Source organism: Pempheris klunzingeri, chromosome 16 (genome assembly GCF_042242105.1).
Source record: "Pempheris klunzingeri isolate RE-2024b chromosome 16, fPemKlu1.hap1, whole genome shotgun sequence".
Classification (NCBI taxonomy): domain Eukaryota; kingdom Metazoa; phylum Chordata; class Actinopteri; order Acropomatiformes; family Pempheridae; genus Pempheris; species Pempheris klunzingeri.
Window position 1 is genome coordinate 14,005,865 of NC_092027.1, and position 25,374 is coordinate 14,031,238.

Sequence of the window (25,374 nt, forward strand, 5' to 3'; positions counted from 1 at the left end):
CACTCAAGTCAAAGGCTGAGATAGCATCTGTACCAAGAGTTGTTAAGCTAGTTAGCTTTAGCAGGTTTCTCTGTCCTGACTTCATTTAGCTGTGGCATCATTTGGCAATGTGAAATAAAGTGCATTACCCAGATGTCGGCTCATCAAAGTGGTTAGTTTCTATTTACAGATATCAGCTAGATATTTTCTAAATTCACTTTTGGCTAAACCAGATAGCTTTCATTTGATGTGGTCCGCTTGCTTTCGCTGTGTAGTTGACCAGCTGTCTGTGCCAGCTTTTAAAGCCCACACAATAAAATGAATAAAATCATATCTAAACCACTTTACACAAATACAGACGAGAGGGGGAAAAAAAATTATCCCGAAGTGTAACATTAATGCAAGTGTATTGCAGACATAAGCAGACAATAACCTTCATGGCTTAGTATGGATATTTTTGTCCACTAACCTGCTGAGTGTAACATCTTTTTAAAAAGGCATGAGGGTTAAATATGCCTTGTTTTAGCCACTAAAGCTAATTTAGAATAATGTACGTGATCTGTGATCTTACCCATCTTTATATGTTTTGAAAAATATCTTCTATACGTTTTTTTTAAAGAATAAAATCGTATTGCATCGCATTACCAAAATGAGTCTTGTGCTGAGTGGATGAAGAATGTGATTAACTTTTCCCTCTATGTGTGTCCAGCTGACTTCATCCAGTCTGATCATTGAACGAGAGATGAAGAAAGGGCAGGGAAGCAGTTAATACCAGACAAATGAAGGGAATGGATTAAATCCTGCTGTTTTATTAAATTTGAAATTCAAATGAAATGCTCCCTCTCTGGTTTTGCTCATATATTAAGAGGCAGAGGATTTTTCTGGGTTATTTCCAGCTTGTGTGTCATCATATTGGTTAACCATCCATGATTTAAGACTAGGATTATCTATTTACCTTGTCCAGAAATAAAGGTTTGGCCTCACAGCACACACAGTCTGAGTCTGAGCTTGGGTGTGTATTCAAATGATCTATAAAATTTACAAAAGGAAGAGGATTTTTTTCCTTCTTTCTTTCTTTTTTTTTGAAAGCCAACATTTGTTTTGTGGCAAATGAGATGAAATTGCGGAGGCAGTAGTGGTGTCCTCCCCTCCCTCCCCCAGGGCTGACTGGATACGCCCCAGGGACAGGATAGGATGGACTGGGCCAACCTCCCATTCATCAGTCTCTCCCTCCTCACTGCTTCACAGCATCGGGCTCAAACAAAGCTTCTCTGCATGACACATCAGACCAGCTTACTTTACAGCATTTACCTTTACCTAAAAACATACTAAATCTTAATTAACTCCTCTGTCCCCAAGGTGCCCCTCTATCTGTAAAGTGCTGTTGCTTTTGAAGGTTATCTGATGTTGACTTTTTTGTTGGTGAACTTCTGCATATATGAATTCAATTGATTACTACAGTGTCCTACAGGGGCCTTGCATTTAGCCTGCCAGGCTGTATGACCTTTGAGCTCTCTAAATAGGTAAATAAATAATATGTGATAAAATTATTAGCATATAAATAATTTGCCAATAAAACTGCTAATTATTTATTGACCAAATGATGACTTGCACAGCCACTAAATTATTTATTTTATTGTGCATTTAAAGTTTATTATTAAAATAATAAGCTTTTCTGATTTGGTCAAACAGCTTCTCTAAATTTACTGTCTTTAACTTTATTTTGCCTCCCACTTGTTGCAGTTTGGATCGAGCCACTAGCCTGACCTTACCTTTGAAAAATGTACGACGACCTCAAGCTTAAATGTTTAGACGCTGGCTGAGCTGCTCTCTGATTGGTTCCCCACTCTGAGCTGCTCTCTGATTGGTTCCCCACTCTGAGCTGCTCTCTGATTGGTCCCTGTACTCTCAGCGGCACTTCAAAGCCACGAAGAAGCTACAACTATCCAAGCAGTCAGAGAGGAAACACAGATTCATCAGACACACGCACACACACACACACACACACACACACACACACTCACAGTCAGCCGAAGACACCAGAGCACGGACCATGGCTGCTACACTGTTAGGGGTAAGTTCACATTTCTATTTATTTCCTGAAACGTATCAAGTTGCTAAAATATTGGTTTAATATGGTTATAAAAGCGTAAAGGGTTTAGTTTATATGTGGTGTTCAGGGAACACAGTTAACTTCGTACTTTACGGTATTTTCTCTGCTGTAGAGTTGCTGTTATGAATAATATTCAAAATATTGCCTAATAATAAACTGATAATCTACATATACGATTCCTACAGTTTTACCGTCAGCAGCTGTTTTCACTGGTCAGTTTTCTGACCTCTGTTGTCTTCAGTGGTCGCGACAGCAGGTGAAGGCTGATACCGCTGTTGGAAGCAAGATAAATGCCTGTAAAAGTGGAAAGAAAGTGGCGCATAGTTGAGCTTTTGCTTTTAAAAACCATCTAAAGCCCTCATTTAGAAATGACATTAACACAAGTGTTCATTTTTTTGGTATTTGTTTTGTAATATGAAGAAGTTTAGCATCTTAGTGCCGTGCTCTTCACTGACTAAACACCTGAATGTGCTCCTCCGTGTCTCTGATTGATCCAAGTAAAACTTAAACCATGTCACATTATTCATGTACATGACTTGAGCTTATGCGCGTCTTTACGCACACCATGTTCAGCCATGACTCTGCCAGTATGCCTGAGTGCCAGCGTAATGTTTGTGTGCTCCCCACAGGAGGAGCCCCGGCTGGGCAGCACCCCGCTTGCCATGCTGGCTGCCACCTGCAGCAGAATCGGTGACCCCAGCTCCTCCTGCTCCCCTGCTCTTTCCGATGGAGCCCCGGGACTTGTCAAGGGCTTCCACCCGTGGAGAAGGGGCGCCCCGGGCACCAGTAACCTGGGTGCCTCCCTCACCTCGCTCGGGGTTCACTCTGGAGCCCCCAGGAGTAACGGGAACGGGCTGACGGAGACATCCAGCGCTTTCTCGGTGGCCAGCACTCCTTTTGGGCATGAATTTTCTATGTTCCAGACCGCTGTGCCATCGGACAGCAATGTCCCCGATTCCGCACACTCACAGCGGTCTGTGTTCCTGACTAAATTCCCCTCTTCGGTGGAGGGCATGCCCGGGATATACCCAAGGATGCATCCCTATGAGTCGTGGTTGAAACCCGTGGGAGATGTCAGTAACGGGTCTACAGCTTGGTGGGACATGGGGACCAGCTGGGTGGACACACAGAGCCCGGCCGGGTTACCCTCTCCTCTGAGCGGCTACAGCACCGACTACAGCTCCGCCTTCAGCCCCGGGGCCTCTCAGCACCTGCTCCCCGCCACACAGCACCTGTTTGACGGCTTCAGGCCGCCTGTCCCGGCTCCCTACACTGAGTCTACGACTACGGTGACCCCAGCGCTGACAGGAGCTCCCGTCGTCTCTCTGCCCGCATCCTCCCGCTCCTCCTCACGGCGCTACTCCGGCAGAGCCACGTGCGACTGCCCCAACTGCCAGGAGGTAGAGAGCCTTGGCCAGGGCGGCACGAGCCCGAGGCGCAGGGGCTTGCACAGCTGCCACATCCCGGGCTGCGGTAAAGTTTACGGCAAGACGTCTCACCTGAAGGCTCACCTGCGCTGGCACACCGGGGAGAGGCCGTTTGTCTGCAACTGGCTCTTCTGCGGGAAACGCTTCACGCGCTCCGATGAGCTCCAGCGGCATTTGCGCACGCACACCGGGGAAAAACGGTTCGAGTGCGCCATTTGCCACAAACGGTTCATGCGCTCCGACCACCTCAGCAAGCACGCGCGGACGCACAGCGCAGAGGGCTCAGAGGATGGCGGAGAACCGGGACTCGGTAAAGGATGCAGCGACACAGACAACAGCCTCTCCGGTAGCCCGAGCCAGTCTCCCGGGCTGCACGTGCGTGAGACAGTCCAAACCTCAGAGAGACAGAGCGCGGTGGAATAATGAGCCACAAAGTTAGACAGGAACAAAGCAACACTTGGACATCTGATGACACTGTACCAGCCCGTATGGAGTTGGGTTTATTTGGACACTTAAAAACTGAAATGGCACTTTAAGATTAACTTGAGCAGTGGATGATGAACGCTGTGTCCTTACCTCATTACTTTAAAAATACATTTTACTCTACAGTTTGTCAGCCTTGTGTTATTTGAAGACATGTTACATGCGCCTAATTTATTTGATTAGAATTATAATGGTGGCCTGTTATTCTCTGGGTTATTTCTTGACATCATGGCGTTATATATTAATTTAAATTCGTGACATATTGTTAATATTTTTTAGTATCCTTATTTGAAAGACTAAATTGTAATGATTTATCTCTGATTGTAAGTCGTGGTTATAACTGGTATCAATAAAACAGGATCATATCTGGACTTATTTCGTTTCTCTTTGGACCTGCTAGGCGCTTAAAGCTTTGCTTGTATTATAATTTGTGACTAAAGAGTATTTTTTGAGAATTACAACTATAAAACAGCATATAACTAATATCTCATATCTAGTTAGGCTATTCTAAACCTTAAGAGAAAAGCGTCACATGAATTAAGAATCAGGTTCACACTAATCACAGAAATTCTTAAATCAAGCATCTTAAGTTTGTTCATTCATCCAACATGTGTTTAAAGTTGAGTGTTATTGTGGAAAATTAAATTTGTTGATTTGTTGATTGAAATGATCACAGCTCTGCTCTACACTGTTGGTTAAGAATGATCATTTACACTGTATTCTGCACACTTTCTCTAACTGAATGTTACTTCAGATATTTACAGTAATCAGTCAGACTCCTCCCAGTTGCCTTTGTGCGCATCTCCACCTAGTGTTCAGTTTAAAGCATCCCCTGTTTTTTGGTACCACAAGGGTTGATCACACCTTGATCTTTTGTGCATTTTGTCGCATCACAAACTACAACAGCCAGATCAGCACAAAACCTTAACACTGACTTTACATTCATTGAAATATCAGGCTAACTTGCTTCCTCTGGGGCTGACTTAGTAATAAATAGCTTTTCATATGTTTCACCACGCTACCACGAATTAGACCTAAACACATTTTCATTCAAATTTTTTTATTCAAATACAGCTGCAGGCCTGTTGGTACAGAAAAGCTGAAGAACTCAGGAAATGATGAAAAAAAATATCTTGCACATTTTATTGTGATGAAAACATTCATGCTACACAGCTAGTCACATTAATTGACAGCAAAACTACACAGAAAAGTGCTGTTGTTATGCCGAACTCAGTACCCGGTTAGATGAGATGATTATTACCTTATTGCTGAATTATTCTCATGTTTAGAGAACCCTCTTCATAAACAGAAACAGTACTTCCTACCTGTACCTCAAGTAGCCTCATCATAAAATAGTACAATTAACATAAATACAAAGAAAAACATAATAAAATCACAATAAATAATAATTAGTGTTCCTGACTTACAGTAAAATAGAGCAGGTGTTGCTGTAAACAATATTGTGTAGGTCTCGGTGTCTAAACTTGTCAGTCCTGATAGTAATGGCTCTGGGATGATCAGCAGATGCATGCAGACACAGTTCTGGTTGTGGCTCTGTTATAGGGGCCACATGTACAGACCTTTGATGGTGCAGTTGTCATTATAGCCAGTAAAAGGTTTTTTTTTTAAATGTGATTTTCCAGTCCATTGTTATTCCAGTGTTGTGGATTTGTCACATTAGCTTCAAATGCATGTAATGCGTAGATGCCTTCTAATGCCCAACATATAGCAAACCAAAACGTTTCAAACCCACCATTACAGTTCTCCTGTTCTCAGTAGTATAATGCAAGACAATTGTTCTAGTGCAAGTCTAACGAGATTATCAAACAAATGACAATCATATGAAACTATGTTCTCACTTATCGTGGTATAAAAATGCCATAAAATAACACTAATTTGGAATGCAGTTGATCGGTTAACAAAAACAAAATGCAACAAAGAGACACTAAGACACTAAGAGACAAGATGCCCCACAAATAACTGAAAATCAGATTGGGCTAAATGATAAAAAGGCATACAGAGTCATGGGTGAGTTTCATGAATTAAAACCCAAGGAATTACAGCTGAGGTCAGTACCGTGTAGACAATGTTATTGGAGGAAAAAAATGTCGTACCTCAAACTGGCCACAGGGGGGCAGACAGAGACAGAGAGATAGTACAGTTGGTGTGTCACACAGTCACATTAAACCTCACACATGTAGTGTTTTTACTATAAAATCATAAATAGAAAGCCTAGATAGAGCATAAATGCATCTACCTGCACCACACACTCTCTCATACACTCTCTTTCTCTCTCTCTCTCTCTCTCTCACACACACACACATAAGTTAGAGCAGTGATTTCTGCATGGCTAAAAAGCGAGGAATGATCACCCTCCACCCTGTGGAGGAAGCAGCCTCCCTGCTGCTACAGAGGAAGAAGAGATGGGGGACTTTGTGCTCTTTGTTTCATCTCGATTTCCAGCATACTGGCCACATTCGTCACACAGTCAATGAGAGTTTGGTCTTTTATAAATGTGATCCTGTGGAGGTTTCATAGTTTCGCTTAGCATTATCAGAGTCTCCGCGTACAGCTGGTTGAAGTTCTTTGAAGGTTAAGAGGCAGAAAAGAAGCCTTTATTTAACTCTCCTTTTGCATGTCTCTACTGACGTCCTCCTGACCTTTACCTTTGACCTCTTCCTAGCACTGCCAGGGGTCACCGAGGGGCATCTTGGGAACCTGGATGTGCATCTCCACGGGGCGGTCAGGTGGACGGTCCCTCCTGTAGGTAACTGTCTTCTCATTGGTTGTGGGAATGTATGACAGGTCCTGAATGGTGACAGAAGACAGTTATAGACACACACTTGCATGCAACTAACATGACGCTCGATGTAATGCTACATTTATATAGATGAGGGGACTCATGAGAGATTACAAATTCAATGCAGCAGAAGCTGAGATATCCTGACCTTTTGTGCCTTATATGGTCAACCTCCAAAAGACCAGTTGCAGAGTTAAAAGTACAGTGTATTGACAGTCTTAACACCGTATCTTTCCAAAATTACTAAAGTGATATCAGTCTCGACGAAGCTCGTTTAGAGCAACAGAAGAAATTATAAAGCTGTTTTCACAGGCTGTGCTGTTGTCCCTAAAATTAGTTGAGTGCCCCTTTAATATCAGCAGCTCCTTTGAGGTGGATTTCATAAAGCGGATTTCAGCATTACAACACTTGCAAAACTCCCACGTTAAGGCAAATACGAACCGCATTTCCCCAGAGAGTATAATGTTACATCTGAAACATCAGCAGGGGATTGTGCTCCATGAAAGTGTTCAAATGTTACCCAAACAGATGCATTCATTTGTTTTTACAGTCTGCAGTGTCAATAAGATGATCTGTGCTGGACCATGAGCAAATGAAGGGTTTCCATATGCTTATAAACCATATCTCCACAAAAAAATTTCCATCATTTCATTCTTCTCAGAGGTGCTGTACATCATTGTAAGGTCACAAATCTGGACACTGTAGATGGTGAGCAGGGAGTTGAGAGGAAATGTAAAATACAGCTGTACCTCCAACAGCAGACTCAAATTCCGCACTCCATAGCGGACGGTGCAAATGATCAAATATATCCTAAAGAACTAAGCGGTCCATAATGCATCTAAGGGCTCCAGTGACATCCCCGCCTCTGCTCAATTAAAACCCTGCTGAGCAAACATTGACTTGTGAGAGCTAACCTTTCCAGTGCAGTGATAGCCTCCATCCTCAGCAGCGCCCCCTGGTGGCTTGTTTCTCTTCTGTAGCAGCAGCCGGGACACTGCCACCACCACCAACCCACACAGCACGGTCAGAGCACACACACTCAGGAATGTTCCTACCAGCCGGCTGCTGCTGACACACTCTGTGGACACACACATAAGGTTTCACTGTATACAGGGTTCCTTTTACTGCTGTAAAGTAAAGTAATGCTGTAAAGTAAGAATGCCTTCAAAAATATAAAATGTAATTGTAAAGGTAGTTATACTGCATCAGCAAGGTCTCTCCCAGGCAAAGATTTCAAAGCAAACTGGGGTTTCGAGTTGTGCTGTTCAAGCTCTTTTGAAGAAGCACAAAGAAAGGGGCAACGTTGAGAACCGTAGACACAGTGGTCGGCCAAGGAAACTTAGTGCAGAAGATGAAAGACACATTATGTTTACTTCCCATCGAAATCAGAAGATGTCCAGCAGTGTCATCATCAGTATCATCTCAACTATGCACGAAAACACAGGAACTGGGGTGCAGAAAAATGGCAGCAGGTGCTCTGGACTGATGAGTCAAAATTTTAAATATTTGGCTGTAGGAGAAGGCAGTTTGTTCGCCGAAGGGCTGGAGAGCGATACGATAATGAGTGTCTGCAGGCAACAGTGAAGCTGGTGGAAGTTGGGGCTGCATTTCTGTAGATGGAGTTGGGGATTTGGTCAGAATCAATGGTGTCCTGCTGAGAAATACAGGCAGATACTTATCCATCATGTAACACCATCAGGGAGGTGTCTGATTGGCCCCAAATTTGTTCTCCAGCAGGAAAACGAACCCAAACATACAGCTAATGTCACTAGGAACTATCTACAGCGTAAAGAACAAGGAGTCCTGGAAGTGATGGTGTGGCCCCCACAGAGCCCCGATCTCAACATCATCCAGTCTGTCTGGGATCACATGAAGAGACAGAGGGATCTGAGGCAGCCGACATCCACAGAAGATCTGTCTTGATAAATGTGATATTTTTGAAAGCATTCTTACTTTACAACATTTCTTCACACCTGCGTAAAACTTTACTGCGTACTGCGCAGGTGCAGAGGTTCTTCATGACCTTGTCTACACATGTTTGAGCATCTATATTTGTGAAGACCCTAGTCCTTAACCATCATAATTACATGCCTAACCACAGTCCTTATACTATTTCCAATCTTCACTTAAAATCTCAATCCTCAAACAACCCTTTAAAGAGGGAAGGACAGACCAAACTGTCCTCAGTTTATAAAAATGTGCTCAGCTATGAGGTCTAAAATTCAAATTGGTCCTCACAAAGATAGACATACCAAAGGAGCAGGAGTTGAATAGGTATTTAGATACAACAATGTAAAGTTCACTAATTCATTAAAAAATCATTACATGTAAAAAAAAAACTAAAATAATGCAAAATACAAGTTAAAGTGTACTTAAAAGTGTTACATGTAAAAGTATACTCAACAGAAAAATGGCCACAGTTTGTCATATATTATGAAATATTTCATTATCAACGTCGTTAATACTGATACATTGATATGGAAGTGGCATTTTTACAGTGTAGCTGATCAAAGTGGACCTAGTTTTAACTACTTGTGGTGTAACCAGTAATTGCAGCTGTCTAATAAATGTAGTAAGAGTAATAAAGTAAATATCTAGTAAATGTCCCACTATAATGTTGTGGGGTAGACATATAAAGTAATAAGACACGTGCAGCTCATGTAAAAATACAAATACCTCAAAATTATATTTAAGTGCAGTACTTAATTACTTTCCACACAAACACACACACACTCCCACAGATCGGTCAGCAACAGCTGTGCCAGTGGTGCTGCACTGAATAGTCCGCTGGCTGTGGATCTGCTGGGGAGCATGTGTGGATGACGGGCTCATCGCTCAACACAAAGAGCCCAAAGAGTGCTCTGACATTTTGTAACAGGGTTACCATGGAGACCTGGCTCCTGCTGCACCCGGGAGGAGTGGGCGTGAGCAGGAAGAGACTGTCCCGTTGGGTGGAGAGGGGGGGTGAGGGGATCGGGGGTGGGGGGCGCACAATGAGCAGTGCTGTTCCAAAAATTGGGAAGGCGGGGATGAACTGTAACACTTGGATGTGCAGTGGTGTGTGTGCGTTTGTGTGTGTGTGTAGGCCAGGGCATGTGTGAGCTAGTGGGTTTTAAATTATGCTCTGTATGTGTGTGCGTGCGTCTGTGTTTGTATGCATATGTGTGTGTATGGCTGTGAAAATCAAGAAAGCGAGCTGGGAACTGAGGGGAAATGTAAAATACAGCTGTAACACTGACAGCAGGCTTGCTGACTCAAATACACCAGGGTGCTGTAGTGCAGCAGTGGTAGCAACGGAAGTGACCTCGAATGAAGGCATGTGTGTGTAGATGTGTGTTAGTGCGTGTGTGTGTGTTGACATTATACCTGGTCTTGTGCTAATGTGAAGCTGGGTCCGACCAGACTGTGAGCTTGTCTGAAACCGATAACGGCAGTTGTCATTACTGATGTACATACACTGAATCCGCATATCCCCCGCATGACCTGAAAATGGAAAGAGAGAGAGAGAGAGAGAGAAATGAAGTGAGATGTTGTTCAGTCCAGACATGTTAAGCTCCAAGTCCCAGTGAAAATCCTCCAGGACTTCTAAAAACAAAAGGATCAATGGGAGCAGCATTACAAGAGAGCTGCTGTTTTTTTTTAAAGCTCTTCAGTTCTCTCCTTAAAGATGCACTAATCAATATTTTTATACTACTGTGGATCACGTTACTATGTGTAATACTATGTGTTGCTGGCCGTGAGAAATCCACAAAATTACCACACAAACTGCATTTTCCCTGAGGTCTACAAGTTTGACAGATCCTTTTGGACTCAGTTAGTTAATTGTTTTGGTTTGCTTATCTGTTCTCAGCCGCATTTAGCTGCTAAAGAGACAGATAACCTTTTTCAAGAATTAGTGAAGACCAACACAGGACTAAAGGGAGAGTGCATATTAGAGTTATATTGTATTTTATATTACATCAAGTCAGAAGCAGAACTCCATATGAATGCTAATGTTGTTCTGTGTCTGCTGAGTGTGTAAATAAGCAACTGTTTGCTAAAGGGGTCAGCTTAAGAGCATTATAAGGTGATACAAAACACGTCAGTGTTGTGCTTGCTGGCTGCAAAGATCCAAAAATAATCAACTAATACGGCTTTAAAGAGCAATTAAACACCAGCTGAAAGTCTTGTTTTTGCTAACTTCTCACCTTGCTGCAGTGATGAAGGAGTGTCACCGTGACATCGCAGTTGGGTGTGTTCAGTGATGCATCAGACATTTGACCAGAGAGGGCAGTGAAAAATGATGCTTTACAGCCTAGTGTTAAATTAGTCTTTAAGTTCTCAGTCACATGGTGAATAAGAAGCTGAATCTTTTTTGACCAGAACACTAAACTAAACTAAAATCCAACACAGTCCCTTTGCAAAATCAACTTTCCTCAGATCCACAAAACTGCAAATGTTCCATAGCCAATGTATGAAAATGCGCTCAGAGCAGACTCTCTCCGCTAAAGTGGCCGTACCTGACACATCATCCATGTAGTCCACCAATGGGGCACAGCTGTTGTTGCAGTGTCCTGCCTGTTTTTGTGTAAGGCCATGAGACAAGTGGCAGTCCACACAATTCCTGAGAGAGACAGAGAGAGAGAGTAAAACAGTGCCTGCTCCAACTACAAGTAGTTCTGTAAGGGCTCTCCCATCATGCTTTGCAGTATTGAACAGAAACTGACAAGTACCAGTATGATTGGCAGGTGTTTTGGCAAGCAGGACATCTCTCACAGAAGTCTCCAGAGCGTCGGGGGTCGTCACACACACACTTCCCACACACACATTTTCCCTGCCCGCTGCAAAGCAAGCCGTTGGCTGATTGACAGGTTGCTGTGGAGACGGGACAACCACAGCCATCACCTGTCCAGCTGTCCTCGCACACACACTCGCTCATTACACACACACCCCGCCCTGAGAAGGACAGACAGAGACAGGAGTGAGGAGCGTTACAGAGGCAGACTGTATATGTTTTTACATCAAACTCGCACAACTCATCACTTTTTGATTTCTTGCGATATCTTGATGAACTAAATGGACATGACACTTTTAATTTTTGGAGTGTTCCCCCCTTACCTCCACACAGCAGTCCCCCTTCGTACGGGCAGGAGAAGTCGTCTATCTCGCAGTATTTCCCAAAAACTGCCCCAAGCCTGCTCTGGTCACACACACACTGCCCACACTCACACACTCCCCGACCACTGCAGTCCACATCAGACCCATCTGCTCTGCAGTTCCAGTTTGAATCTCTGTTTGAGTCCCTCATTAGTCCATGATCTGGCCTCTGCTCCTGACTGGCGCTGTCTGGCGTTCCTTTGCATGGTGATGTGCTCTCGTCTCTGCAGCGCTTTGCTGGTCCACAGCTGCAGCTGCATTTAGAGTGGATCCTAACCACGGTGGATTCGTTGTAACCTACAGGCTGAACCAGCACAGTTACATCTTCATCTTCCCCATCGTCGGGACAAGAGCGCAGGCCGATAGTGATATTGAAGTAGACCTACACGGCAAAACAATTATGATAAGAAACATCAACTAGAATTTAGAACACACGTTCATGGTGCCCAGAGGGTGAACCCTAATAACTCTGATGACTTTTCATCAGGTCAAAGTTTAAATTAACACAGTAGACTAAGATGGTGAGTATGGTAAAGATTATACCTGCTACACATCAGTGTTTTAGCATTGTGAGAATGTTAGCATGATGTAGTTAGCATTTAGCTCAAAGCACCACTATGCTTAAGTACAGCCTCACAGAGATGTCAGCATGGCTGTAGACTTTTAGCCTTGGGAAAAGATAGAAAGGTAGATTTAAATAGGTAAGACTGCAAGCACCCAGTCTTGACTCACAGTAAAATTGAAATTGTTATGGATGAAACACATAGTAAAGCTCAAAGCTTATATCCGTTGTCATCCCTGTTAGAAACTTGAGAGGGTGCCAGTCTAGACAGGTTAAAAACATACCAAGAAACGATATTAATGAGTGACAATTTAACAACCACTTCCTTCTCAAGACTCTGCTGTCGCTGCAGAGATCCCATACTGTTTCACAGAGATGTAAATGGTGTTTTTCCCCATGAAAGTCCTGCTGTAAATCTAATAGGATAAACCTTTCATTGCACAATTATGGCAATCCCTGACAAGACTTTAACATTTGGATAAATAAGCAGGATGTGTATGCTAAGTGAGAATAATTATTCTGGTGGTTGGAAAATTGCACATTCCAAAGCTTTGAATCTACAGGCAGGCCTTTTGCTTGATTTTATCGCTATTCTGGTAAGTGTGGGTACTTTCCGTAATTCACTTTAATCCACCCATGGATTAAAGGGCTGAGCTTCAGTCTTTTTGTACAATGGAGTAACTATAGAGCAATGATTGAGCATGTTAATGTTAAGAGCCCCAAAAGGTTACAAAAGAGAGGAGTCTCACTGGCAGTGTGGGGAGTGAACAGAGAGAAAATCTCCAAATGTAGCGAAAATGTTATTATTAGTACCAAAGGGGGTCTCTTCGCTCACAGTTTAACCTCTTTTGACAGTAGCCTTTTGTATAATCATCACTGCTACATAAAAAAAATGCTCCTTAACCTGAGAGGTTTCAACAAAAGCTCTGCAGTGGTGCAGACTATTTAAGGCTTTTTCTTTGGATAAATGGAACAGGTATGAGAGCCGAGGACGTCCAGCGACCTATTTCTAAAAATAAAGGCTCTCATAATAGTAGATATAAGGATTTTAGGACGAAAAGTTCATGAAATCACATGGAAATGTTTTCCTGTTAAACACAGCCTGTAATCTGCTCAACTGGGATTATTTAACAAATCTTTAGCGCCCAGAGATATGTGTGTGTGGGTGTGTTTGCATGTGTCAAAGTAATCTAATACAACCAATAAATGTCCTGTGACATCTGTGGGAGTTTAATTCAGAGATTTCTGCATAAAAATTAGAAACATTTAGCTAGATTTGGTGTTAATGTGCTGTGATACTATTATGTGCTGAATGTGTTTTTACCGTCTGATCGGGCTGCACCCCCGAGCAGCTCTGGTCCTTAGCAGTGGATCCATGAGGACAAAGAGGAGACACAGACACCCAGTACCTGCTGACTGCCTTGTTCTCGACTGACACTGACACTGCCACCTCAGACAACAACCTCTGCAAGGAGCGGGGGTGGAAAGAGATGAAAAAGCAAGATTAACTTTACTGCCTGATACGAAGAAATTCTTTAAAGCCAGTGTAGTATTCTGGTTGCAAGGAAATGCAGAATAAGATAAAAGAGCAGGAAGCAGGAACAGCGACAGTTTAAAAGTTTAATGAATATAATCTGCGTGAGTGAAAAGTAATGAGCTGGAAAGAGTACAATTAATTCTAGTTGTCACATGTTCCCAGAAAGCCCTCATTGTCACCCTTTGTTCTTTCTGAAATACAGGAGGGTTTATGGGAACATAGAGGTGGGGCCAAAACTAGCATCTTTGTATTCGTCCATGATTAGGACACATGGTTTCTGTGGGGATCTGATAGCTATTATAATGCCAGCTTCTGTTCGGGCTCTGCTGCTTGTGTGTGCATGTGCATGTGTGTGTGTGTGTGTGTGTGTGTGTGTCTGTGTGGCTGTGCACCCGGATCTGTGGATTCGGCAGATTCTCGAAACAAACAATGGAGCGCTGTGCCTGAGGCAAGATTATAGCCTAGACTGCTGCCAACTGAACGGACCCCTAGTCACACACACACTCACACAAGGCCTTACCCCTCCATAACCTCATGTTCTCATCTGTGTTTTGCTGTTTCATTAGGCCTTCAACGCTCAAAAACATCTCCAATCATCTGTTTTCACAACTTCAGATTTTCAGTTTGCATTACAAGATTACACTAAATCTCCTACATAGGCAGTGCACGTAGACACATGATGCAGTATCACTGACTTGGAGTTCTTCTTTTTTGAAAACAGGAATGCGTTATTAGTCAGCTTGCATGATTAATCAAAGCTGACAGAAAACTGAGCTGATGTTGCCTCAGAGGATCAGTGGACTGACGCCTAAACACTTCTGGACTGATTCTACGTGGGTTCATGAATTCAGCTCACGCTGAGCTGCTGCTCTCTTCTCTCATATAGTGAGAGGTTAGAGAGAAGAACGTCCCCCGTCCTTCTTTTCCTTGTCTAAAGGATTTAATAATTTACAGAGGGAGGACAAAGGGATCTGAAAATGAGAAGGAAGTTATTCTTTAAAGCTGCAGAGGAAATAGGTGAGAGTTCTGTACCTTGTATGAGTCCACCACCAGCTCTATAAGGTTTGGAGCATGGAAGAGGCCTAACTTTCCCAGGTAGGAGCCAGGTAACAGACGCACCAACTCCTAGAGAGGCAAAGAAAGATGAGGATGAATAAATGCTTTTAAACTAATTCCCCCCAGAGTTGAAGCTGATACTGACGCAGGTAGGGATTCACTATCTATACATCAAAACTATGTGTAGCAACATTTGTGTTGTCACTTTCATATGTGGGCATGTGCTGTTTTGTGTGGGACAGATTACCTCGTACCACTGGTACTGCTGTTTTTCCACAGCGAAGATTGAGTAGATATGATTTTCCAGCAGCTTATCAGACAACTGCCCCAAACTGGGATGGTCCTGAAAAGCAGACAACCAGCAGACTAAATAAAAAAGAATCGTTTTTTTCAGGAAAGTGTTTTTGTCTCCCCCCTGGTGTACCGTATCAAGTTTAGGTCTACTATTCCTAATATACAGTCATTTGTTGTGTGAGTGTGTCATTGTCAGAGACAAAGTCCACATTTATCCATACATGGTCCACATTTCAAACTCCACCTCATGCACCAGTGTATACACAGTCCATATCAGAGTGTGACTGTGTTGGCTTTAAAGGAACAGTTCGACGTTTTGGGAAATAAGCTTATTAATTTTCTTGGCAGGAGTTGGATAAGAACATCATGGTAAGAACAGTAAAATTCAATAGCCAGCTAGCTTAGCTTAGCACAAAGACTGGAAGCAGTGGTAAACAAGCTGGGCACTGTCCAGAAGTGGCAAAATTCGCCAACCAGCACCTCTAAAACTCACAAATTAGCATGTTATATCACGTTTATTTGACCCAAACAGAAATTCATTTACCTATGATTTTAATGTACTAGTCTGCATGAGGACATGTGAACTGTAAAATGTTGAATCACCAGTTAAAATGTTAATTTATTTTATGCCTGACAGTAAGTTTCCTCCTCCTCCTCCTCTCACCATCGTAGTGCTCCCTGTGTACACATTGTTTTCCAGGTGACATAGGCCATCATGCGGCACAACAATCCCTGCCAGCCGGCTGTCCAGGGCGAGGTGAGACGGCTGGTCGGTCATCAGCAGCAACAGACGCTTGGCCCCTGGTCGCCAACCCACCGCTTTCTGAAAAAGAGAAGGAGGGGAAACAGGACATTGTGTAACGTGAGCAAATCATGTCTGTTTTGACTTTTAATTAAACCAAATAACCATCACAAATCTGTGAGCTAGAACCGCACCTCAACAGAGATCAGTGACAAAATGCTTCTGTTTCTGGGAAATAGTTTTTTAGACTAGATATCACTTGTCAGCTACATTTACAGACTGATGTGAAAAATATGTGCATGCTTCATGTTTTAAAGGTTTACACATGTGGTAAGAAACTGCAAATTCAAACATTTTACTCATCTGAACTACATTAGTTCCCATGGTGATCAGCTCTTTCTGTAATGCCCAATTAAAGGAAAAGCAGCAGAAATTCTTCTAGCAGTCACAGAGTCTCCGTCTAATGTATGTGACTCATCATAGACAGTGAGAGAGAAATGCCTCAGTGTGAGTCTGTAGCAGTCACAGAGTCTCCGTCTAAAGTCTGTGACTCGTCTGTGTGCACATGTGTATTTAAGGAAACCCAGTGAGCGAATACGTAGGCCTGACATAATGGAGAGTCTATTTCTAGAGTCATGACCACTGTGGTGTTTCCCTGCAGACTAGTTACTCACAGCCCCCCTGCATGGTGTGACTAACAGCCCCCCTGCAGCTATAGTATAAGCAACTGTGTGTGTGTGTGTGTGTGTGTGTGTGTGTGTGTCTGCCATACCCCTGCAGTAGTGTCATTACTTAGTGGGATTCCAGTGGTCATATCCAATGCAGACTTACTACCAAATTTGGGGTTATTGCAAATTTTTCTGAAAATATTCAAGTAATTTGAGGAAACTGACAACATCTTATAAAATCTTGTATTTATCTCAAAATGTTCTCTTTCTCTTGGTTGCAAGCTCTTGTAGCTCTTGCGAGCCTGACCTCTCATTGTCCATGCACACACACACCTGGCAGACAGCAGCTTGCAGCATAGCATCCAGTCCTCCCTCAGGTGTGTCCATGTTTCCGGAGATGCGCTGGCGTTTGATCACACGTGTGAACTCGCTCATATTTCCTGTCATACTCAGGACGTGATGGAAGCCGTGGGCCGGCCGACAGCGGATCTCATAATCACTGGTGAGACAGTCCAGAAAGTTTTTAATTACAACATTCAGTGATGTAGATCTCCAAAACAACCGCCAGAAAAATGAATGTCTAAAGCCTGTCTTTTGTTTCTGTCTCCCAGCACAGCTCATCATCATACCAGTGTTGCCCACTAACAGCTGAAAAATCCTTCCCTGAGTCACACAAAATTGGGAGCAACTTGTTTGGATGTCTTTTTATAGTCACTCAAATCAGCACACCACTCTTCTTGCCTCATTAAAAGAAGAAAAAGTTAGTGGAGGAATATAACAAGACAAACGCTGTAGGTGTTAAAGATCTTTTCTGTTCATGCAATAGCTAGAAAATTCACAAAACGATCAATATAGAAATGATTTACTCTGTGTCTTTCAGCAACAATAATCACGTCAACATATTCTGCGTCTTACCTGCAGGGGTTGTTGATCTTGGAGGGGTGGACGTTGATGTAAGGGGAGACAGGTTTGTCCACAAACGAGCCAAAACCCAACCAGAGGTCTGAGGAATGCTCTATCATGCGAAGAGACAGAGCCACACCCACTGTCTTCAGCTGGACCACAGAAAACATGCAGAATGGGAAAATCCAAGGGCAGGTAAAGGACGGTACACAGACAAAGAGGAAGAAACAAAAGAGGGAAAAGCAGAAGAGTAGAAGACAGTGATGGAGATGCAAAGAGGGGGCAAAAGGTGAGATAGAGATGGAAACAAGGGAAGAAAACATATTTTCTTGTATTCATTTGAAATAGATTTCTCATTCAAGTAAATTTGTTTGAAATTTCTACAGTTTATAGCCGCTCATACGCTCCAGTAATATAACACCAAACTGCTATCTGTCAGCTCTTGTTTTTTTCCAACTATGATGAAAAAACAACTTGAGAGTTTGTGTTGTGAAGTTGTGATGACTCAGGCTTGGAAAATGCACTCTTAACTTCAAATAAATAAGAGAAAAGCCTCAGCAGCGCAGACTCTCACTGACCGAGTGTATAAACACCTACATGATCAAGGTTTTCCTGCATAGACGCCGACACGTCAACCAGGTAGTACAGATCCACAGGATAACGTTTCAGCTGCTTCACAGCCACTACGACGCTGGCCTCTGAACCTACATGCACACACACACACATACACACATGCGTATACACATATAAAATAAAATAGCTAATTCTAAACTTTACCTTAGCTGCTTTATCACCCACTAAGGCAATAAGAAAACAATGCAAATCAGAGATCCAGCGTTGACTTAGAATGTGCCCGACGTCTACCTGGTCTGAGGGTGATGCTGATGTCTTGTGGGGACACTTGTGTGCTGCTGATGGTGGCATTGACCTCCACCTTGACCTCTGATTGCTCCATAAACTCCGGTTCACAGCCCCTCCTGAGCAGCTTCACTGGCAGGTCGCAGCGCTGGCTCTGGCCCGCCCCATTCAGAAAGTCCTGGAGGTCACATGGGGTCAAGAGGGGGAAATGGTGACTTGTGACATTTGCCCTTCCCTCCCTATGAACTTCTTTTAATGTATTTTATTCAAAGTTTTCAGATTTTACAATAACAAAATGTAGAGAGCGACACAAAGAAAAACATAGAAGAAGCTGCCAGGCAGTTGTAAGGATAACACAACTAAGCTGTCTAAGATGTTGCTGCTATAATCACATTTATACTGATGACAACAACAAATAGATGGGTCAAGTTGAATGCTACTTTATCCTCTGTGACCCCACAGGCAAGACACGCTAATACTGCCATATGTTTGACCATCATGAATGTATACTGTCATATCTGGAAAGTGCAGTGTGATAAAAACACAAGAAATCATGGCAAATTGAAGCTGGTTGCACAATTATTCACCCTGGTTTCACTTTTCGTTTCTGTGATTTTTATGACATTTGTATTGATTTGTGATGTAGTTACACTGATATGAGCACCATCCTCATCCTATTATGTGATCCCCAAGTTACTCATCAGTTTGGGATATCAGGAAGAAGTGTCCTATTTCAGTTTGCTCATCTGTGCCCAGATCTACTGTGATCACAGAAGAAAGGAGAGTTAAATGAAAGTAGAAATTCTGATGGATAGAAACGAGATTAGATTGTCCAATTGGATTTTTTTCTTATTCGGGGTTTGATTCAGTCATCACTTCATTGGATTAATCTTGTTGTAAATAAGCTCTCTGCTGCCTAACAGCTAGTTTTCCCAACAACACAGTACAACAGCGTCATGCCTTGCAGCTTTGCAGTGGATTAGTGACCTTTGGTATTTCAGTCTGTGAGAAATACACTCACAAATACAGCGACCGACAGTGGAAACATCAAACTAGACCATTAAATGTGTATTTGTAGCATGTGATGGGCCTGATTGGTATGAGTCAGTTTAAGGAGTGGGGCATAAGATGATGAAATATAGACAATGAAATGATTTAGTATTACTACTACTTTTAAAACAGAAACAGCAGAAAGAGCAAAGCAGCAGACAGTCTACAATAAGAGCTGAAACTGTAGCTAAATATGTAACCAAAGCCTGAACCTGAAAGCTTGACTGAATTCAGTTTATTTATGGCTGTCCCTGTGGCTGTAATTTGTCCAGTAACAACTCTGAATACCAGAAAGTTTCACAGCGACTGCTTTTCTCACAGAACGTGCCTCTTCGCCTAAAACTGAATGTGAACATGCATATTTACAGGGACTATACCTGCTTAATCTCCAGTGTTTGTCCAAGCATGGCTCTGCGACTCTGTGTGTGTAGGAGGTTAGAGATGTGTTGTTTGAATGCTTTCATGCACCAGTGGGACCGGCCCTTAACTTAATGATCTCGGATGAGCTCAGGGTTCACAGGGTGGGAAAGCACCTGAAGTCTGTAAACACACACATGTTGACAGTCTAGTGTAGTATCTGCGTGTGTGTGTTGTGACTCGGGCGGCGCTGGGAGGTGTTACAGCTTCTCCAGGCTGATTTGGGGTGGGCTCTTTACGAGACAGACTGACACCCAGAAAGCAAAGACAGACACAGACACACAAACACGCAGGCAGACACACACTTTGAGAGAAACGCAGGGATATGTGTGAGCGCCTAGACTAAACACATGGATAGACGTGTCTCTGCGGACACATGAGAAAGCACGCATGGAAACATTCACACACACACACACACACACAGATGCGCTCGCACAGGTCGTAGGTCACGCTGCTGAGCTCGAACACACACATTATATTCACATCTGCGGTTGGCATCAAAGCTTTGGTGTGTGTCATCTGAGGAATGCTGTTGAATGTCTGCCACGTTCTCTTCCACCACCCCCTCTCTGTCACACACAAACACACACTTTTATACACATTCCTACCTCCTTGAAGCACCAGGCGCACTGTGGTCCACGTCTGAGACACTCCGCACAAGAGGTGATACTGGGAGACCAACACACACTGTCACCTGCAGATGGAGAGAGGTGGGAGGGGGAGAGAGGTGGAGGGATGCAGTGAAAGAGAGGAGAAGAAGCTGTGATTAGCATATGAAAGAATGTGTGTGTCAACATTAATTAGCCATGCAGCAGAGCCCCTGTGGATATGTAGAGATCTCATGCACACTTTTGATGATGGAAGCACCACTTAGCATCTCATATGAGGCTATTCAGCACATATTAGCCAGCAATGCAGTGGGAATGTGGGAACAGGTGCTTGAGTTGTTGGAGTGGTGCAGTGGATCATTTCCCACGCCCACACACACCCACAGCCACACACAGAGGAGATCTAATCATGATTCAATCAGTGACTGCAACATGCACACAAATGTAGCCTATTATTAGAGTGACACTGTGATAAATCACTCGGACAAAATACTTTTTTGCAGCGTTAGCGGAAAAATACAGCAGGAGCAGAGAATCTGAACATTTTAGGGGGTGAAAAGGGGGATAAATTGGACCTTGGGTTTGGTTTTGTGGGATTTCTGATTCATTGAAGGGATCTATCTGCTGAAATCCAATTTTACAGTCATTTCAGTGAGCTACAGGGCTGGAATGTAGGACAGAGAAAGGCTGCAGGTCGCAGCATCACTAACAACCCACTAACAAGCTGCTGTGACCCAATTAGCAACTCCTGGCCTCTGGCAATCTCCTGAGTAGGTGAAGCATTTAACTTCTAATTATAACTGATCAATACAAGCTGGAACAAGAGAGCTTGTTGTGGTTTAGGCTTTTCCAGTGGGTCTAAGTTGAGTGGGTTTAAAATGAATAGTAGATCACAGTCTCTCCCAGAGTGGAAATACAATCCTTAAATGCTCATAAGGAAAACATCAGAAAAGCTAAAGCAGTCGACCCCCTGCAGAGAGCACCGCTGAGCGGTGGATGGGAGCTGATGTTGCGCAGTGATGTCTTGACAAGGTACAAGACGCAGGCTAATTGCTGGGATATGATGTAATTGGCACCTAATGAGCCTCCACTCACCGGGACCGGAGGCTTCTGCGCAGACAGCGACCAGCAAGCAGCAGAGCAGGACACACAGAGGGACGCTGCCGTGCGTGCGGGGCCAGGAAGTCATATTATCCTATCCACACCGGGAGGGCGACCTGGGCGAAGCAGCGAGGAGGAGGAACGGGAGCAGAGGCTGGCTGTTACTGGAGATGAACCGGGGGAGACCGGGCACCGCGCGTCCGCAGCCGCACGAACAATAGCCGGGAGTGCGGGACCGAGCCGCGGGGCATTGTCGTTCACCCAATAACCTTCTAATCCCGGGGAGGTATTCACATCCCCCGGGTTAAATCAGCTTACAAGCGCGCTCCCCCGTGGACCACGAGAGGAGGTGAAGTAATCGGGCGGCAGCGGCTGCGGCGCAAGTTCCTCCATCTACGTCCATCCAGCCGCAGGTGTGCGACGTGTCCCCGCGTGCTTCCACGATGGACCTCGTCTCACAGCTGACGGTAAAGTCTCATCCCGGGACAGAGCGCAGCACAGTCATACACACGAGGACCAACCAGCGCTGCGTTCAGCCGGTGCGCACCAGCATGCTGACTGAACATCCCAGACTGAAGCCAGGAGGGTGACCGTGTTTTAACCACTGTACTGACTGAGGCAGGCGGTGCCATGGCAACGACGCACTGTCCTCGCTGTATCAGAGAGAGAGAGAGAGAGAGAGGAAGAGAGGGGGGAGAGAGAGTTTAAGAGGGAGGGAAGAGAGACAAATAAGGAGAGAGAGAGAGAGAGAGAGAGATAAAATGCTTACTGCAAGGAGTTGTGCTGGGGTGCATTCCAAGTGAACTGTGGCCTTGAATTGAACACTGATGTTTATATTGCTTCTACAGGGAGCCATTTAACAGCACTGAGAGCTCCTGTGTGTGTGTGTGGGGGGACCCATACTGTGTGTGGAGGGATGATGGGGTGAAGGAGTGGGGGGGGGGGTTCAATAAAATCAGAGCTCTTGCAGAGGGGGTTCACAAGCTGGTGCTAAGGAGGAGAAGGAGGAGGAAGGGGGTTTGGGTCCATTGTGCACAGATTCCAATGACATGGAGTAACCTCGCCTCGCCGGCTGCTCCGCTGAGCAGGAGCCAAAGACTTACTAAACAACTCAACATTTTAAGCTGGAGGAAAACAGAGCCACGCAAGGACAAAACACACTATAGTCTACCATCTTTGGCATGATCTTATGCTTGTCTCCGGTAGAGGTCTACCAGATAAAGTGGACATGTTGTGCTTGGCATGCAGCCTAAACGGTGATTGTGAGTGTGCCAACAGTCCCAACTAATTCGCAGCAGTGAGCTCACCCAGCACAGCCACTCACACACAAGTCCCTTATCTACTCTGTTTGACCCCATCTGTCACTCAGGAGCCTGGAGCCCAGCCATCTACGCCTCTCCTCTCATTCATTCACATAATTTGTCAAACGGGAATTTCATAGGGGGAGCGCCAACAACATTTGAAACGCCCCCCCCCCCCCCCCCCCCCCCCCCCCCCCCGACTCAATGACACTTCTCTGCCCCGGCCAAGTCTCTCCTGTCTGGGCTCCAGTGGCAATGACGGTTGGGGAGACAAAATATGGATCTGTTCTCTGCTGATAAACTTGATAATGGACTCTTGTGTAAACACTTGCTCTGCCCTGTCAATACTGGTCACCATCAGCATCTTAATGACAGCCGGCACTGTTGTAAAGCTGACACAAAACACTCTTCCTCTTCTCTGTCATTCCTCCCCCACCTTTTTAACCTCACCGCCATCCCCCCCGCTTGTCTCTTTTCTCTCCCCCTGGTGTGTTTGTGTTAGCAGTCGGCTGGGCTTTCCATCACGCTGGTCTGGTCTCATCACTCTCCAAACACACACACACACACACACACACACACACACACACACACCATCTTGTCCACTTCTGAATCACCACTCCCTCTTTAACACCTGCCCAACTTTCTTTCTGAATCGCACATTAAAAAGTCAACTCATCTCACTGATTTTCCCTCCCACGCTCTCCTTTCTGCCACACATTCTTTGGCTTAGCTGATCTGAGGACAAAGTAGGGGTCAAAGGTGATTTGGGAGCCAAATGGGGATTTCCATGCCCAGATCCAAACCAGCCGCCACAAGTGCACAAAGTGAGTGACTCAGGAAAAAAGACATTTGGAGAGATTAGGTGTGGGTAAGGGTTAGGGTTAGGGTATGTTTTCTTTGGTGTCTAAATGTCTGTGTTTGTGTAGGTGGCACACAACTGTAAGTTATCTTCCCCAGATATCATTATCACATTGTCACTTCATCATAATTCAGCTATAAATGCTTCAATCTGAATTCCCCTCTCAAACTATATGTCAAGTTTTGGCATTTAGTGGACCAAATTTCCCCTTATCAGAGTCTTATCGCCATCCCACACCTGCATGAGAATAGTCACACGCACACAGTGCGTTTACCTACACAGACATGCACAGTATAGTCTTGTATGTTTTGTATGTGTAGTTTAGTGTAGCGTAGACTTACATTTCCTCATAACAGCATACCCAAAATCTGGTATGTGGTGACAGAGATTTAAATGTGACTACTGCTATTATTCAGATGCTGCCCACAGACAGACCCGTTTCACTTTGTGATGATATGGAAGTCCAAAAATAGCACAGAGGAACCTTTAGTGTGTTCCTGTTTTGTACATCTGAGCATTTATATGGTTATAGATTCAGTCAAAGAGTCTCCTCTGTGGAAACATGACGTAGAAGTGAAATGTTTTGTGCAGACAGTCACGTTGTCTGGTCTGAGGCCTCGTGTTACCATTGGAACCACTTCACTATTCTGAAGGCCACAATTTTTTGACAATTTTGAAGGCCAACAACCACTTTAGGGTAATTTTTGGTGTTACCATGGGATAAATAGTAACTTTCTGTGATGTCTAAAGCATTTAAAAACCAACAAAACTTGGTTTTACTAGTCAATACTAGTCTGTCTCTTGATACTGCCTGACTTCTGTAGCATTCAAACCTAAGCCCACTTGTAACAACTGATATCTTGAAAAATAACACAAAAATATATTTACATTCCCTAAAAAAAGCTAAATAACGTCCTAAAACAGCTGGGCACCAATACTGATTGTTTACCAGATTGCTGTATATGATATTGAATCAAAATAAACTACATACTACCACTACTAAGACTACAGCCCCCATGTTCATTGTAAGGAGCAAACATGTCAACCAGTGCAAAGATGCAACTCACTGATGTGTTTAGTTAATAGTTTCTGGAGAGCAATGAACAATGAGCAGAGGAATAAGATATATCAGGCTTTGGGCTACTAACAAGATAAAAACTTGTCAGTAGGATTAGTTTTCACAGTTGGTTTTGGTCTTTTCGTTGAGATCCTCTTGAGTTTTATCTATTGAACTCTCTCTGACAACTCACAGCCCTCAGAGTACAGGTTTGAACTCATTACATTCAGCAGTGATACCAACAGCAAAATTTCTCCCCATTGAATATAAAGCGCATTTGTGCACCTTGATACACGTAGCGTGGCTGCATCATTCGTTTGTCTATTGGGAAATAAATGTGCATCAGTTCTTTATGAATAATGTACTGACCCTCAGTGCAGAGCACAGAAAAACATCAACACTGGGAGCGAATTATAAAACATG

At 43.9% G+C, this 25,374-nt stretch overlaps 2 protein-coding genes across 2 annotated transcripts; one reads left to right on the forward strand and one right to left on the reverse strand.

Annotated features, from left to right (window-relative positions):
* Positions 1–1,986: 1,986 nt before the first annotated feature.
* Positions 1,987–4,272, forward strand: sp8a (sp8 transcription factor a). Its single transcript, XM_070846777.1, has 2 exons — positions 1,987–2,053; positions 2,722–4,272. The coding sequence occupies exons 1-2, from the start codon at positions 2,033–2,035 to the stop codon at positions 3,940–3,942; spliced, it is 1,242 nt and encodes a 413-aa protein (XP_070702878.1). The 5' UTR covers positions 1,987–2,032; the 3' UTR covers positions 3,943–4,272.
* An 834-nt stretch (positions 4,273–5,106) lies between these two features.
* On the reverse strand, positions 5,107–21,822 carry itgb8 (integrin, beta 8). Its single transcript, XM_070846519.1, has 16 exons — positions 21,729–21,822; positions 20,634–20,719; positions 18,565–18,736; positions 18,298–18,404; positions 17,713–17,852; positions 17,131–17,296; positions 16,052–16,210; positions 15,341–15,436; positions 15,070–15,162; positions 13,825–13,965; positions 11,900–12,320; positions 11,515–11,737; positions 11,302–11,405; positions 10,169–10,285; positions 7,717–7,880; positions 5,107–6,810 (listed from the first exon to the last, which is right to left on the reverse strand). Exons 1-16 carry the CDS (start codon positions 21,820–21,822, stop codon positions 6,682–6,684), a joined length of 2,412 nt encoding a protein of 803 aa, XP_070702620.1. The 3' UTR covers positions 5,107–6,681.
* Between the last annotated feature and the right edge of the window lie 3,552 nt (positions 21,823–25,374).